Source organism: Pavona decussata, unplaced genomic scaffold (assembly GCF_977016875.1).
Source record: "Pavona decussata unplaced genomic scaffold, jaPavDecu1.1 SCAFFOLD_11, whole genome shotgun sequence".
Classification (NCBI taxonomy): domain Eukaryota; kingdom Metazoa; phylum Cnidaria; class Anthozoa; order Scleractinia; family Agariciidae; genus Pavona; species Pavona decussata.
The window spans coordinates 3,438,482-3,455,268 of record NW_028145434.1 but is presented as its reverse complement, the minus strand read 5'-3'; the positions used below and the strand labels follow the sequence as shown (position 1 = coordinate 3,455,268).

Sequence of the window (16,787 nt, the reverse complement as noted above, 5' to 3'; positions counted from 1 at the left end):
TAATCAATCAATATCAAGGTACGCTTCGAAATCGATGCATCTGAATGACACAATATTAATTGCCAAGTTTTGCAAACTTTCGAAACTGGTTCACCGACCTTTAAGACTGACATGTTATTTTTCTCTTAATTAATTGCCCTCATTTGATGGGAAAATTTATTTAAACACCCACTGCATTTTAGACTTGAGTATTTTAGCTCGTTTGAATTGGCTTGAATCTGCACAGCATAATTTATCATAACAGTCACGTGATCGCGTCACATTTTCGTCATCGTATTGCGTTCTAATGTCACAAGCGCTGTTGGAACGTTATACAGTTTTACCCTAAACAAAGAAGAAAATCAGCCAAACTATTTGGATAAAAAAGACTGTTTCATTTTGTAAAGACTACATGCGGGCAGAGGAAGTCATCACTGCCGAGATCATCTGACATTTAGGTTAGTCCGAATATTGCTGCATTATATTTTAAAATTCACAAACAGACCAAAAAAATTCAAAGTAAAATCACTATTCCCGATACAAGCCAACGTAAAATGGGCCAATTGTGTCTGTGGAATCTAAAATCAATAGAGTCACATGTAATGAATGAGACAAGGTAACTCTTGGATAAAAAGCGTCAAACTAATCAACTAGGGAACGTGAGGAAGGGCGAGAACAACGCTCGACTGATAAAACGTTGTGTCATGTAAAGCGTGTTCTCATGGGTGATCCAGCATGGGCATATTTTGAGTGTGCGTCTTTTTTTCTGTGCGCGAGATGATGTGTAAGTTTTAAGCCTTTAAAACTGCACGTGCTATTATTTTCTGACAAGAACAATGCAAATAAGCTCATAGGCCAAACGCTTCTCAGGACGTGCGCTGATGGGTCTTATCTTCATGGTTTCTACCTTCACAGTACCTGACGTAGTTTTTCCAATCTAGTGTAGATACCCAGATCTTCCAAAGAATGAATTGCTAACGTCTCTGGACTTCCCCTAGTAACTTTTTGTCTATCGTCTTTCAAAAGAGTGACCTCAAGAAGGACGAAGAGAGCTTTTCTAAGGCCAGAATGTTAGTTCTATTTGACAGCGGAAGTATCCTTCGTGCTAACGTTCATGAATAAGGTCCCCAGCCGTGTTTGCATGTCATGTTTTCCGGCGATGCTGAAGAAAAGATACGAATAGGGTGGAACAAATGTTGATTTGCTGAACCGTTGAAAACTTGACACAATGTCGTTAAACAAGAGAACCTTCATCCCCTCTTGCGTTAAATTATTTCCGTAAGTTATCTATAGAGGAGCATTCAGGTTGCATGACGTAAAAAAGAAAAATACGAGAAGTGAAATGGAATGAATTCAAAGAAAAACAACCTAAGGAAATTGATGTCTTTGTATAGCATAGCTCAATTCACCCACGAATCGTGTAATTTTTAAAATTGTCACTTAGCATGATTCTGTGCAGGGGAGGATATTCTTACTCGTGACCACTTCACTCCAAGCCAATTAAATGGTAATACCCTCTGGCTATGCAACGTGGTTCTAACTATTAGCGCCGGGTAGAATACTGTTAAAGCAAGACTATTGAAATAAAAAGCCACAAAAGCTCTCCAGCAGACCTTTCCGGTGGTATCATTTGCTTTCAAGTAGTTGGTGGGTTGAAACGGTATTTTCAAGTACAACCTCACAACTTGAAAGAGCTACCCAGCGTGCACAGGAATAGGGCGTTTGTAGTATGATAATTGCAGTTCAAGTATTGTAGATATTTTTAATCTGATTAATGAGAAGTGATCACTATTCATCACTTACTTCAGAATGATCCAAGCTTGTAAGCAAAAGTTAGCACGTACACATTACAATGATAAATGAAAGGACACAAAAAGCACAGGGAAAATAGGAAACAAGGAGACGAAAGGGCCAAAACAACTAAATTTGTATTGTCCAATTGACAGCAATGAGTAGGAAATACAATAAATATTTCGGAAAGAGCCTATTCGAGTTGTTTGTTCAATGTTATCCGGCTAGAGCACTCATTGTTTCAGCTCTCCGGCTTACAAATTTGCGGTTAACCAAGCAATGCGATAGGGCGCTTGAATCGCCCCGCTGATAGACTTGATACTGACAATCAAAGGGCTAGCGCGCATGGAATTCAAGAAAACAGTCGACTTCGAAAATATGAACGCCAAAGTCTCAAAAGGTAGATACTACAACGAACAACACCTGGCGACAGCGAAACATCAACAGGTGAAGTACTTTCAGTTTTAATTACTTGAAGAGTGTAAGTACATTATCCTATCTTATCGCAACGCTGCACATCAGATGGGTTACACACGCAATTATCCACAGATAGCTTGAAAGACAAACCAAACAATGTTACTGGCTTGAGGGCCGGTCAAAAAGTATTGAACTGATTTAATTCTAGCCTCGCTAAAATAAACAGTTATTTTAGGTAGCATTTTTTGCCTGAAGAACCAAGCTGTGGTTATCAACTGAAATGGAATGGCTCTGGATAGCCCGTTTTCAGACATAAATAAGTGCATTTTGGTTGGGCTTTGTTGGAGACGCACGTCTTGTGTCAGTGAGGTGCCATTTTCTGGATTTGAGTGAATATAACTATAACTGAAATTTCTAGGTTAAGAAACACCTAAGTAGGTAAAGAATTAGTAATGGCGTTAAATTTGGAAGCACAACAATACTAGAACTGCCTGAAGTGGTTTCATAGCAGTTCGACGGACGTTTTAGAAATAACGTATTATCGGCGCCTTAGAGCGAGATTCTTTTCGCGCAATTCCGGAATAGGAACACACGGAATAGACGATATTCACGTTCTGTTAAGAGCAATACCTTTTTGGGAATAAACAAAATAGTATTTCGCTCATTCTTCCTCTGACAACAGGATACAGCTTTCTAAGAATAGACGAAGTTAAGTTCTTTTGGGAAGATTTTCTGTTCAATCGGGATAGGGAGAGCTGTGCTCTTTTGGAACTGGTATTCTGTTTATTCTGGTTTCCAAGAATAGCGAGAATTGTCCCCAAAGAATGTGCCCTTAGACAGAAGCAAAGGTCATGTGTTTAAAAGCCCATTATTTCCATTTATATCTGCATGTCTAAGGAAACAAAACTCTTGGCGGTCACAGAAATGGTAACTTAAGTAGCGCAGGCTAGAGAAACGTTATTACAGTGGAGTTCAATTCTTTGACTCAATTGTGCTTTTCAAGAGATTACTAAGTCTTTCTTAGAAGTACTGGGTATTTATTGGATCAGTTTATTCAAATGATTTCTTAAAAGGTGTTTGATCCATGTTGTTATTGAAAACACCTACGATCAGTTGTCTTTGCCACATCGTGTTTGCTCTAGGAAATATGCCTAAATGACTATTTAAAACATCTTTAAGATGGAGACCTCCCTTATGCGCTGCTATTCTGGGCGAAGAATTTAACTAGGCGTGGTACGATCTGATCAAAACTTTTTCTCTTTAGTTTACAAAGAAAAACTGCGCTTTATTCAACTTGTTTTCTCGTATAAAAAACAAGTAAATATGTGATAACGTTCTCGTGACAGAGTTCTTAAGCTCGATGTGTGTTTAAACGGTTGTGCCTGGAATTCATTAAATGAAAAGCTTCAAGAAAGCGCAGAAACGTCGGAACGTTGGAGTGATTTGAACTTGGATTTAACATTGTTGAGAGACAACCTGTTTGTGTCCTTGAGAGAGTGAGAAATTGTTTTCTCCGACGATTTATTCTTTCCTGGGAAAATATGAAAGGCTAGAAAATCGACAACAAAATTATCGTTTCCCTTCCTTGAGATTCAAGCATGTTTATCACACTAAAAGCCGTATGACTTTGGTAAACGCAAAGGCGGATACTCGGAGGAAGCGAGCCTCCTTTCATTGCTGGGCGCTTAAGGAACACTAACACTTTTCTGGATCGATAAACGCCGCGGAATATTGGTTCTGAAAACTCATGAGCAAAAAACTGCAACTCTAATCATTTCACGGTCTCTTTTTTTTATCATAATAGTGACTAGCCGAGAATACTACGTTACTGACCGAAAGAACACCTGCGGAAGATGGCTAACATGGATGGAGGGATAAAACTCCACAATCCAACGGTCGGCTTGTTCAACTCAGTCGTGCGTGCTTGCCTGGGATTAACGGAAATTTGAAATTAGATACCATACAATCGAGATGTTCCTATCCGGAAGCCCAGGTTCAGTGTGTATAACATTTTGGGCAAAGCTTGATCACGCAAGGACTCGATTAATCCTATGTATATGTGTTTTGTGGAAATGGTCGAAGCTTGCAAACTCGGAAACGAAGCATATTATTTTCTCTTCAGTTTTCGATGTTAGTGATTATAATACAAATAAAAGTATGCCCTACAGCCATTTCAGAGAAAACGTGATTTACATGTTGTTTACAAGTTGACGTGACGGTGTATCGCACTGTCGGTTTTCAGTTTCACGTGGTGACAGGAAAAGTTGTTTGCATTGATTCGAGCTGGAAAAGGTATCAGTCACTTTGGCATTTTACATGATGCATACAATTCAACGTCAAAGTGAAAAATATTAAATGATGCACGTTTATAATAGATACGACCAAGCTCATGAAATGCAATGTGATGTTTGTTGTAGCATAAATAATTTCCTAGTTTATTGATGTCGGTGTACCGTGTTTCTCAACACTCTACCCTGTTACTCCTGGTAAAATTAACCAAAATCTCGAATTCATGCAATGCATGATAAATCAGATAAACCGCCATTTCTCTAAACTGTCAGAGACCAACAAGCTTTGTTAGAGCCAATATCAGTTTGTTTGTTTCTTTACATTTTCTCTCTGTAAAGGTCACGTTTCGAGAAGCTAACGGAATACCTAATTATTGTCAGAGATATCATATATCCACAATTTTGCTTCGAGGAATGCCTTTAAACGAGCGTGTAAAATTAGATTTGAGGACGTCGTAACTGTGATATGTGATATGTGTCGCTCGTCGTCCTCGGACCGTCCGTCTTCCTGTTGGTTGTTTGCCTCGCATTTCTGACGCTAATGAATATCATATGGTAAGAGTGGTTGACGTGACCTATCATTCCAAGTCAATATGAAAAGACGATCAAGTACGGTTAAAGGGCCCTAGTCAGCCACACCTTTGTTTTTGTTTGTATGGGAGAGTTTGGTTATTATATTTAATTCGTAGCGAGTCGAAAATGAACGAAATCATTGTGAAACTACTAAAGATAATGAAACATACTTTCAGGAACACAACTTACAGTAAAGCAATAAGATTTCGCTTCACCATGCAATATCAATAATTTCGATGGCATCGAAACTGGTGGAGGCTGACTAGGATCCTTTAAGGGAGGAAAATGGCACACTAACGTCCGCTGAATCGACGTATTTTAAAAGACCATTTAACATAGCAATTTTCGGAGCTAATCGGTAACTGACAATAGCTGATACCGATATTGTGGAACTAAATTTTTACACTCACCAGATTTCCCGACTCCTGCTTCGCCAAAAACGATCACTTTAAACGCTTTGTTGTGATCGCCCTTCATAATCCAAGGCTGGTTCGGCTCTCACCTAGATAGCTGGGCAATGTTTTCACAAGAAACAAACACCAATCAGTATTTGATTGATAGCCAAGCTGAAGGGCTATGATTCTTCTTTTTGTCGTCGAAGTACGGATCCCTTGAATTGAGCGTGTAACTCAAGTTGATTCGCCTTCCAAAACCCGAACGTTTTTACCAGCAAAGGAAGTCGAAGTGATGCATTCTCAAAGCAGAGAAGCTGAATTTATATGTTGCTGAATTGATGATGAGGGGAAGTTGTCGCGTGAACATCCCGTTTTGACGACGTTCTGTCAAATTGCCAACATGTGACATCATACGAAGACGTTACAGAACATTCTGTACCTTGCGTGGTCTTGCATAACTAGCATCTAAACTGCCCCTAAAAAAATTGAAGCCGATCAATGAACGTCATACGGCATCACATGATTTGATTTTACGCCCAGTCCCATCAAAGTGCAAACTTTTGTCTAATCAGAACTTCCTGTAAAAGGTATGAGAGAGTCAGACTGTGTCACTGATTTAGTCACAGTCCATGACCAACGTAACATTGAATGACCTGTTTTGATTAGCGATAACCAATCTAGCTGTACAATGTAGCAGTATAAGAGAAAGGTTATATTTTTCAGGCGACCAGACTAAGCAGCTTTCGCTCAGACTTCTTGTAGGGAGTAAATACGAATCATGTTAAACTCAGTCGGTGGAAGCGCGGTGATGTACAGGTTACCGTTAGGTGTCTTAGTGGATTGGACCCAATTAACTATGCATTGAAGTGAAAAAACACTATACTCTACAGTCTCTCTCTACAAAGGGGTATAAATTAATACTCCTGAAACTGCTGGAGATACTGACGAACAATTATATTTATATTGCTATTCCCGGTGCTATTTTACCCCCTGCTGCTATACTGGGGTTTCGTCTGTTGTGTAGCGGTATATCACGTATGCCTTGAATGAAGGAGACGGTTATTACCAAAACTAAGACCTAATACCACATCTTAGCTTGAAAACTAAGACCCCCTGACAATTTTAACTGTCGAAATTACGAGTAACACGAGAATTTAAAATGTAAAACTCGCTTCGCATCTGACCATTTCCCTTGCTAGAGCGCGGTTTAGAGCTCAAACTGTTGTTTAGAACGCTTTATGTTGTTTTACTAACCTTTGGGAACGACCTTCGGGGGATAAAACGTGGGAAAACCCTACTGATAGCCGGCGTTTAAATATTCTCTCGAAATTCATATTGAAAATGAAATGTTTTTGCTTTCCGGTTTTCCACACTGCAGCGCTGTTATTATATTTGCATTTGAATTTTAGTTTTTTTTTTTTTTGGACTTCATTTTTGGTATTAGGACCCTTTGGGATATTAGTTTAGTTTTCAGTTTGTTCAAGTTTTTATCTTTTTTTTTTCTCGAAGAGACTAGGTTATCTTAGCTATTCAAAAATTCGAGTTGAAATAACGGTGTATGTTATGTATGACAGTTTCAGGCGAACTGAGATTCCGATCATGATAGGAAGTGAGGTTTCGTGTTTCCTAAATTAAGTACCTTTTAGCTCAATTATTGCATCAGCACCAAACAGGACGTATTTTAAAAACAGGAACAGGAACAACTTGGGTTACAGCATAAACTAAGCAGAACATTTAACCAGCACCAAAAGCCGTATCTGCTTACCTTACTATAACATTAAGTCCTTCATAAAAAAACGTTTCGTTTTCAAGATTAAGGTCCTTCTAAAACGATACCATTTTTTGCCTGCCCTCTATTCAAATATGCAAGCTTTCTACACAAACACGTAAACCCGGATGCATTATTGTTTACAAACAATTTCACTTGAACTTGCGTCTCCACACTACTCCTGGACCTATTAATATAGTCGGAAGTGCAACACTGAGCCCCAAAAGCTCCTTGTCCTATTCTCTGTTTCACAGCTAAATCGTTGCAATCGAATAGTGGGATGCTTTCACGTTCAGATTTTTCTCTTCTTACTAGCTGAGGAAGCTTCACGTTTTCGAAAAAAAAAAAAACCTTAAGTTCTCCGCCCTGAAGATAATTTGGTAAACACGTCATCACAGGCAGCCCAAGCGCGAAATAAGAGGAATAAATGACACGTACGCGAACGCGAACGTGACTCTTGCCTTCGAGGGGTGTTGTGTTACAAAGATTCGATTTACAAAGGTTTGTATAGGAAATTTACGGGTTTGATTTAAATACCTAAAATTTAATGTTCTGTGAATAAAACTGCCCTACCTTGTATCCGTGTTGTACTCTTTGTTGTTTCCCTGCGTTTGAGGCCTTTTTGAAGCGTTTTCAGCGAGTTAGCGCCGGTGGTGGTGATCCACTAGAAAGTGGTGGTCTTAGTTTTCGGGCATCTTAGTTTTCATAACACCATACAGTATGGTTTTGTAAACAGGGTTTACTGGCGAACGCTAACATATCATTCAGGCAGGGGGAGAATAGTTATACCCCTAGCTGCTTCATACTTTGGGAACTAAGTTTTGGCCATATGGGTAACCTATCAGGCATTCCTAGGATGACTGCCGTAACTTGTTACGCTTACTAAACAAACGCGAAAAAACCGGATGCATTATTGTTTTCAAACAGTTTCACTTGAACTTGCGTCTCGTCACTGCTCCTGGACCTATTAATATAGTCGGTGGTGCAAATACTCCGCCGCAAAAGCTCTTTGTCCAATTCTCTGTTTCACAGCTAAATCGTTGCAATTGAAGCGTGGGAAGCTTTCAACAATTTCACGTTCAGATTTTTTTCTTCTTATTAGCTGAGGAAGCTTTAAGTAAAAAAAAAAAAAAAAAATCGTAAGTGCTCCGGCCTGAAGATAATTTGGTAAACACGTCATCCGTTTCCTGTCCCGTTTTCGTACGGTCTGTGGTCTCAGTTTTCGGGCATCTTAGTTTTCATAACACTATACAGTATGGTTTTGTAAACAGGGTTTACTGGCGAACGCTAAAATATCATTCAGGCAGGGGGAGAATAGTTATCCCCCTAGCTGCTTCATACTTTGAAACCGGATGCATTATTGTTTTTAAACAGTTTCACTTGAAATTGCGTCTCCTCACTGCTTCTAGACCTATTAATATAGTCGGTGGTGCAAACACTACGCCCCAAAAGCTCTTTGTCCTATTCTCTGATTCACAGCTGTTAGGAAAGCTTAGCACTGATAACAAGTTTCTAGTGTTTTGTGTGATTGAGGAGGTTGAAGTGGTAAATTGGGTTCAAGAATTTCTGTTGTTTGTATCAAGTTTTGCATAAGGATTTAGCTTTTTATTGTTACTTGGCATAGCATTTTTAGTTTTAAGGGAATACGCCGCTTCACTATGTTTACATTCAGCTGCAGTCACCCGTAAAGGGAACTTGTCAATTAATTGCTTTGTTTTCATGCTTTGCGCTATTTGCTAAACAATAATCCTATAAAAGCCAACAGTACTTGTTCACGTGGCACAACGAACTAACTATTTTAAGCGCTTTCCGGAACATTGAGTCACTACACAACTGTTCCTTGTGTTCGTTTCTAAAAATACTATTTCACCAAACAATTACTTAAGTTAGGTTAATCTATCTGCCTTAATTAGTTTCCTTTAAAATTGCGCGGTGTCTATTCAATTTGACACTTTTTGCTTTTCAATACATTCCGAGTTATTTTTAGTCGAACCTTCGCACAGTAATAGCTGTTAATTTGCTCTTCGGCATTGCTCTCTTCACCGCAAAAGACAGATCTAGATTAAAAGTATGAATGGTTTTGCTGACTCGTAGAATTCCAAATATGCAGTTTTTGTTAAAGGTGGTAAACTCTGTAATTAAACAGCGTGGATACGTGCTTCGGCAGCCGCTCGCTGACCTTGCAATTCTATTCATTCTTCGCTAGTACGTGCTCCAAGAGCTTTTGCTGACTCTGCTGCTCTTGTAATTTATTTTTTTAAGGAATTTTCAATTTAGGTTACTTTTAAAAATAGCCTTAGCAACAATAGCTTCCAGAGTTAAAAATATATTTTGTGGTTTACTTTCGCTAAGATCAAACAAGTTGTGTATGCACTTCTTTGTATTTCTTTTAGTTGAATAGCTGTTCGAATCATATATAACGTAGTCAGTTTGTACTGTTTTTCGATTACATCCATGATTACATCCATGATAACATCCATGATTACAACCTGTACGATTACATCTGCAACAACATGTACGAGTGCTAGAAATAAACGCTGTTGGATCCAAGTCAAGTTTCTCTCATTGCTGTGTGCCAGTTCGTGGTTTGATCCCGTACCTCAAGAGAGTGACGGCTCTTTCCTGCAAGCGAGTTGCCCATTTGAGTCTAATTTCCCCCGTTGTCAGTTGTTTCCAAACGCCAGAGAACCGTAAAGTCCATAGTTGTCCCGAAGTGGAAAAACCTTCCGTCACACAGCTAAATCGTTGCAATTGAAGCGTGGGATACTTTCTACAAATTTCTCGTTCAGATTTTTCTCATCTTACTAGCTGAGGAAGTTTCAAGTTTTTGAGAAAAAAAACAAAACAAAACAAAAAAAGTGTTCCGGCCTGAAGAAAATTTGGTAAACACGTCATCCGTTTCCTGTCCCGTTTTCCTACGGTCTGTGGTCTCTGGTTTTCAGGGATCTTAGCTTTCATAACACCATTAGGTATGGTTTTGTAAACTTAACAGGGTTTACTGCCGAACACTCACATATCATTCAGACAGGGGGAGAATAGTTATACCCCTTGCTGCTTCATACCGTTTTGGAAACTAAGTTGTGGCCATATGGGTAACCTATCAGGCCTTCCTGAGGAATGTCACCTCTTACGCTTTTTTTCTTTTCAGCCTTTTTCTTTCTTTCTTTTGCTTACTTGTTTTCAAGTGCCAAGAGTGATCAGCATCTGATTTCTTCTTACACCATTACTACTTACAATAAATGACCTCAAATAAATACATCTTATTGGATGGTTTTTCATACTAATACGCGCAGATATTTTGCGAGTTGCGGAGTATTTTTCCGAGCCCTGAAGGGGCAAGAAAAAATACGAGCGATGAGCAAAATGTCCACGCGTATTATATGTAAAACCATCGAATAAGAGATTTATTATTCCTCTACGAAAAGATTTTGTTATTTTGGTTTCTCTTTTCTAGTAAGAGTACAGCCAGCATTGTCTGTCCATCCAGCTATCTATCAGTATATGGCACGTGCGAATGACGTAAGCAACACAGAAAGCCAGTGAAATGACGTTGCTCGTATTCGCTCTGTTGTAAACCGGTCAAACCGGGGCACTGCAGTGTATTGCGGTCTTGTATTTTGCGCGTTCTCTTTACCTTAATTGGTGAAATGACATAAAAGTGGAATAATAAAATGCCTTGATCGGTAAAACGAATTCCTCCAACTGGTACTATAACAAATATACTGGATCAATGACATCAATGAGTAATCGATGGGTAATCAATAAGTAATCAACTGATTAGTCATTTTTGTCGATGATCAATGAATAATCGATGACTAATCGAGGATAAAAGATTTTGTGGCCTATTGATTACTCATCGATGTTATTGATTAGTCATTGATGTCATTGATTACTCATTGATTACCTATTGATACTCCTCTATTACGAATTTCTGCTAGTAATCTAGAGAAATACTGTTTCGTGAAATGATGTTTATCTGGATATATGGAGTTAAGACGCAGGCGAGACTAAGTCGTCTAAGAAGACACATACGCTTTCTCATCGTAGGCATATGCAAACAAAGTGATGCTCTCCACAAATATTTTTGATTGTTCGTATTTTGTTTTGATAGTCCTCTCTACTAATTATGTTTTATTCAAAGATTTCATTAATTTCATAATGATAACAAAACAGCTTAACGATAACAACATTACTATAAAGATGCCAAACATCAGTGGGCCTCCAAATCTGTTTATAAGTGTTTTATTTTAAGTAGATAAATAGTTTTCTAGTCTGGGATGCAAGCCTTCTTGCTACCGTCAGTAGCAGACAATGTTTAGATATGATTGGTGGTAAAATCGAAAACGGCTTAGGACGTGGTTTTGTTAAACACCGTCTAAATCATCTTTTAATAACTGACCCTACGTGTTTAAGGAAAATGAAGACATATAAAAAATATATTTAACAAATCGACGGCAGTTTTCTATGGTCTATACTCTTATAGACCATAAAATGACGTCAAAAAATGTTCAAAACTCAAGTGGAACCGCGAGCCGCAGGCGAGTGGTTTCACTGCCAAGTTTTGGACATTTTATGGCGTCATTTTATGGTCTATAAGAGTATAAGCCATAGAATACTGCCGTCGATTTGTTTTTTACAATAACATGGAAAAAGTACGAGCGGAATTGGCTATTTTTTTCGTTGAGAAAGCGCGCGCGTTACCTCTGACGTCATTTTTATTGTCTGTACTCTTCTAGACAATAGCTACGAGCCAATCACCGCGCGGGAATTTGGACAGTTATTGTAAAAATAGACATGCAAATGACATTTAAAAGCCAGCAATCGAAAGGGTCAAACATTACCACATGATTGGGAAGTGGGTTATATCCGTCTAAGAACCCTTTACCAATCGACAATAAGAAATGCCTAAATATACTTATCTGTTTTAATGTACATTTTAAAGTTATTTTAGACTGCAAAACAAAACAAAAAAGGCCGGCTGTTTTGCAGTTAACAATTATTTCAAAATTATTTACTTAAGTCCAGCATAGTATTATTAAGTCGAGTTTCCGGGATCAAGGCCGTGCTTCAGCAGTAATTAAAGGGATCAAAACAATTTTCATTTCAATTTCCGAAATCAATCACTTCTATTTTAATATTCATTCATATCATCTCGGGGAACCAGTTTTTAAACACCCAATTAAAAAAGTTTTAATACTGTCTAGAGAAGTTGATTGTCGGAACAGTTTAAAATTCAAGCTGGTTTCAATGGAAATTCATTAACCGTTCGCACACCAACATGGACACCAAGTACGCCTAATAAAGCTGTTATCTTTCCTAATAATGCATTGTACTGCTTATACTGAGAAAGCTTTGCCAAGAGTTTAAAGTGTTGAAAAAGAAAAGGTTACAATAATGTTGTCTTTTAACAACTTCGGCTCTGTTTCCTAAAGTAAACCCAGACGCACACCCACCAAGATGAACGGATCTAACACTAAGCCAAACGCTAACTCCTAGTCGGCTCCTTTTGTCAAAGAACACAATTATCTTTGATGAATGTGCTGGAGAAGTTCGTAATTTGTCTGCCTTTCAAGACGGTAATGAAAAGCTGAAGGTAATCTTGGGAATAACGCAACCTACACGTGATACGTTTGCCATCTGGCAACTAATTAGTATAAAGTCATGGTATCGACGCTATCTCCTCGGGATTGTTAGTGTTGTGATTGTGCGAATCTTATCATCTTCTGATGGAAGACCAGTGTCAGCATGTCACAGTCCTAAGGTTGGTAAAAATATAGGAAAACTTGAGTGACCTTGGAACAAACTAACATACATTCAGTTCAGTTAAGTTAAGTCACGATTACAACAACTTGTTGACTGCCAGCTGACTCTCAGAATAGAATATTATTTCTAGGATTCTTCTTGTCCTTCTTGTCGATGGCTGTGAGACGACAAAAATGTTAAATTCTAAATGAATCGTACCTCCTCTAAAAGCACTAAGCACAATCAGGTAAACTATTTTGTCGTATTTTGAAATGCATCAATCGCGACTTTAGAAACAGATTTCCTATACATTTATTCGGTACACAGGTGACCAGGGATACCGAAAATGAAAACACGTATAGCGACATTTGAAGCTCTGCGCATTATTAGTTGATGGTTGTTTCGCTATGCATTATTAATACACAAAACACTAATTTCATCGCATATAACTTTTGATCGACTAAGCCTTAGCTTGAAAAGTCATAGGTTACGGGTCATTCATATTTCTTTACGTAGAATGGACAAATCTAACAAAACAATGCTTTAATTAATACTCATTTTAAGTCATACAACTATTCTCGATAGCTTCCATTCAAATAAGTGGGCACCGGTAAACATTATGCTCATTGTTTAGAGTGCCAGAAGCGAGTAACAGAGCAATAGCGTAGCGGTGTTCGAAGTCGCTCGTTGATTAAAAAGAAAATACGATAGAATGTCACACTTTCTGTTTATCCAACAAGCGCTCTATCAACAAATGGATTATTTTTTCCACGTGAGTGTTGTTCAGAAAAAACGTTTGAATTATTTTTTTTAAATTATTGTCCAAACTAAAGTACATAAAATATATGATTTCAGTAAAAGTGACAAATGGTAAACCATTTAATGAGTTCTTACATCGAATATTTTCTTCCAACTAATGATGTCGCAGTGATCGGTGTCAGCCGATGACGGCATGATGAGGGCATTAAAAAAGCGATTAGACTGAAAACACAAGTGAAACATTTAGCAGCTTTAACGAAAGCATCCGTTTTACGACAGAATGAGAACCATTCGTGATCGAGTACGCATGTATCTAATCACAAGAAAATCCCAATTATGAACAGTAATGAAATGTGAACCGATACGAGAACATTTCCTCACGTATACGAATTTAAGTCATACACCTGTTGCTGATCATTCAAGAAAATTGTTGTTTGTTTTACCAATGTGCACGCATTTGACCCATGGCCCTGACTAAGTGGTATAATTATGTCCTTGTTGAGTTAAAGATCGTCTAACTCATGCTATGCGCCACTTGTTGCCACTTTTATCATTTCCGGCTGCTGATATGAGAAGGACACTGGTTCATGCATGCATGTCAGGGGTCTGTCACGGGTTCTTCGAATCCAAAGAGGAAATCCTTTTTAAATTGTTCCGAAGTCGACCACTTCTACTGTGAAGAACGTTTATCAGTAAATAGCATGGCTAATATTTGGTTCGACCTTCTCGTATTAGATATCATATGCCCAGCTACGTGACTTAATAAATGTTTTGGATGAATACATTCTGCCAAAAACGGCTTTAAATACATAACAGTGGTCTCGCTTTCGACAGCACGGCCACAAAACGTGCTTATTCTACTAAAGGTTCCCTCGTGTCACGTCCGGAAATTTCCATATGGGTTTTAAATATCTAAGTTAAGAAAGGGTGTATATCAGTATATCGGCCGTTCAATTTCCCACTGAAAATGGGAAAATGTAACACAGGCAAGCTCTTCACAACGCAATCTTTTCAAAGACAAATTTGCTGAAGTTATCTTCTTAATCTAACGTATCATGTTATTGACACTTTTATCAGGTCACTTTCGCGCACGCAATTTACGCTTACTTTACTGCCCATCGCCACCCTGTGTGACATTCATTGCTACAGGGCAGTTCCCTTTGATAAAAAAACAATGGTCATGCTACACAGTTCCGCGGTATGGCAAGTAGCATGCATGCGCACAGCCATATTATCTGGGCAATGGCATCCATGGAGTTAACCACTTCAATGTCTGTCCTTTCTATGAAAACTTCAACTAGCTAGTCAGTTTCCCCTGACTAATTTGTGACAAGCGGTATCAAATGTTTACTTTATTCATTTTAAGTACAGAAGTGGTATACACTCTGTTTTTTTTATAAGAACCTTTTTTATATTATAAGAACGTCACTCGAGGCTGAGATTAACCAAAATTTTAAGAACGAATTAAGAACATTCCTCAGGCTGCGAGTCGATTAAAAACGTTTTTATTTTGCTGATCTGTATATAAAATCAAGGTAACAAGTGTAAATTAACCAAAATAATTAAGGGCATGTTTTGTATAACATTAACAATGGTGACACACATCTCGGTTTGTCATAATCAGCATTTCTTGGAGTACCATATCTCAGCAGGCAATGCACTTTAATTTGATAGGATTTCTGCATTGACTTAATGAAATACATGTAGTGTATACCATGTAATTTAAGAACATCTTAAGAACGTTTTCAGCCTCAAATCGCAAAAAAATATAAGAACGTTCAGCCTCAGCTCCAAAATTAGACGTTCTTATAAAAAAAACAGAGTGTATTTTATACTATTTACAGCAAGGTGCCTAAGGTACCACAGCATCATGTTACTTGTCCTTGAAAAACCTGCACATTTGTTCAAAAATGGTATATTAAGTACAGATATTAAGCATATTAAGCATATTAAGCACATTAAGCACAGAAGTAGTATATTTTATACTATTTACAGTAAGGTGCCTAAGGTACCACATCATGTTACTTGTCCTTGAAAAACCTGCACATTTGTTATGACAAAGTATGCGTCGAAAGTGAGGCCTGCGTTGGCAATTCAGGTGGTCCGCTTACATCATTTCAAAGAAAACATCCCACAACTATCAGGGGTAGAGCACGTTTATTGGTGAGAAAATAAAAATTCAGTTCTACTGCTGAAGAAGAAAATAAAAACTGGAGAAAAAATAGTAGAATGTCAATGATGACAGTTTTTCTTCGATAAACGCATAAACAGTGTAATTTTGGTAAACGGATACCACTCTGGTCGTGTTTTCCAAAATAATGGCTTTTTATGCTGATCTTACTATGTTTTCGGGCTGTTTCATTCAATGTTTGCAAAAATGTCAAGGCCTATTTCAAAGCCTGTGCAATTTTTAATAGATTGTCAAAATAATTTTACTCCTTTTAGGTGGTCAAGATTTTTATATAGGCTATTGTCCTTAACCTTGTGAATTTTTAAAGTTGTTTTTTTTTCGGGATTTATGAGGTTTAAAAAGGTGTACTATATGTTTCTATACAGTTTTTAGGGGAACGTACATCACTTTTTCAAAAGGCTCATTATGTAGTCTTCTCTGCTACCGATCGATGCGAAATTTACACCAGTTATTGGTTTGCCAAGATTGATATTTTGGCAAAATCGATGTTGCCATGGCGATGATAAAGAAAAAACCTCAAAATCAGTAAATTGTGAATTTTGAATTACAAAAGCCACCACCAAAAAACCATGGTATAAATAAATCACTAAAACATTTCAAAGATGAGTATTTGTGTGGTGATAGCGAATGGACCGTGAAATAAACACTGCTCAGATGAAGTGACTTGACAATATTGTCAATATCAGCATTGAAGTCATCGTTTGAAGCTACCAAAGTTTTACCGCATTGTTTTCTCTGTTGCGATCCCGAAAAAGAGCTTTTTCTTTTGGATTGTTGGCATTAAATTTGAATTCATGTGCTTTTTAAAAGAATCTCAGAAACGGCTTGATTGATTTTTAATGCAAAAAAAGGCAAAAAAAAAAAGCCGATAAAACGGTTAGGGG

General features: G+C 37.9%; 2 protein-coding genes across 7 annotated transcripts in view; one reads left to right on the top strand and one right to left on the bottom strand.

Moving 5' to 3' along the window:
* Nucleotides 1-16,787, bottom strand: part of LOC146488257 (ras-related protein Rap-2b-like) — a 54,666-nt gene that overhangs the window by 8,095 nt on the left and 29,784 nt on the right. The window contains exon 3 of the mRNA XM_085122884.1: nucleotides 5,459-5,919. Within this exon, the coding sequence (XP_084979010.1) occupies nucleotides 5,459-5,525 (67 nt within the window). The 5' untranslated portion in view covers nucleotides 5,526-5,919. The remainder of the gene's footprint in view (nucleotides 1-5,458; nucleotides 5,920-16,787) is intronic.
* Nucleotides 1-16,787, top strand: part of LOC146488258 (neuropeptide FF receptor 1-like) — a 49,048-nt gene that overhangs the window by 2,794 nt on the left and 29,467 nt on the right. Inside the window, exon 1 of one of the 6 annotated variants that reach the window (XM_085122792.1) lies at nucleotides 2,102-2,217. The exons of 3 other annotated variants lie outside the window; for them this stretch is intronic. The gene's annotated coding sequence lies outside the window, so the exon portion shown is untranslated. Of the gene's footprint in view, nucleotides 1-2,101; nucleotides 2,218-12,954; nucleotides 12,973-16,787 lie in introns of those variants that run through there. 2 more of the 6 variants (XM_085122766.1, XM_085122772.1) reach the window with 2 other exon arrangements.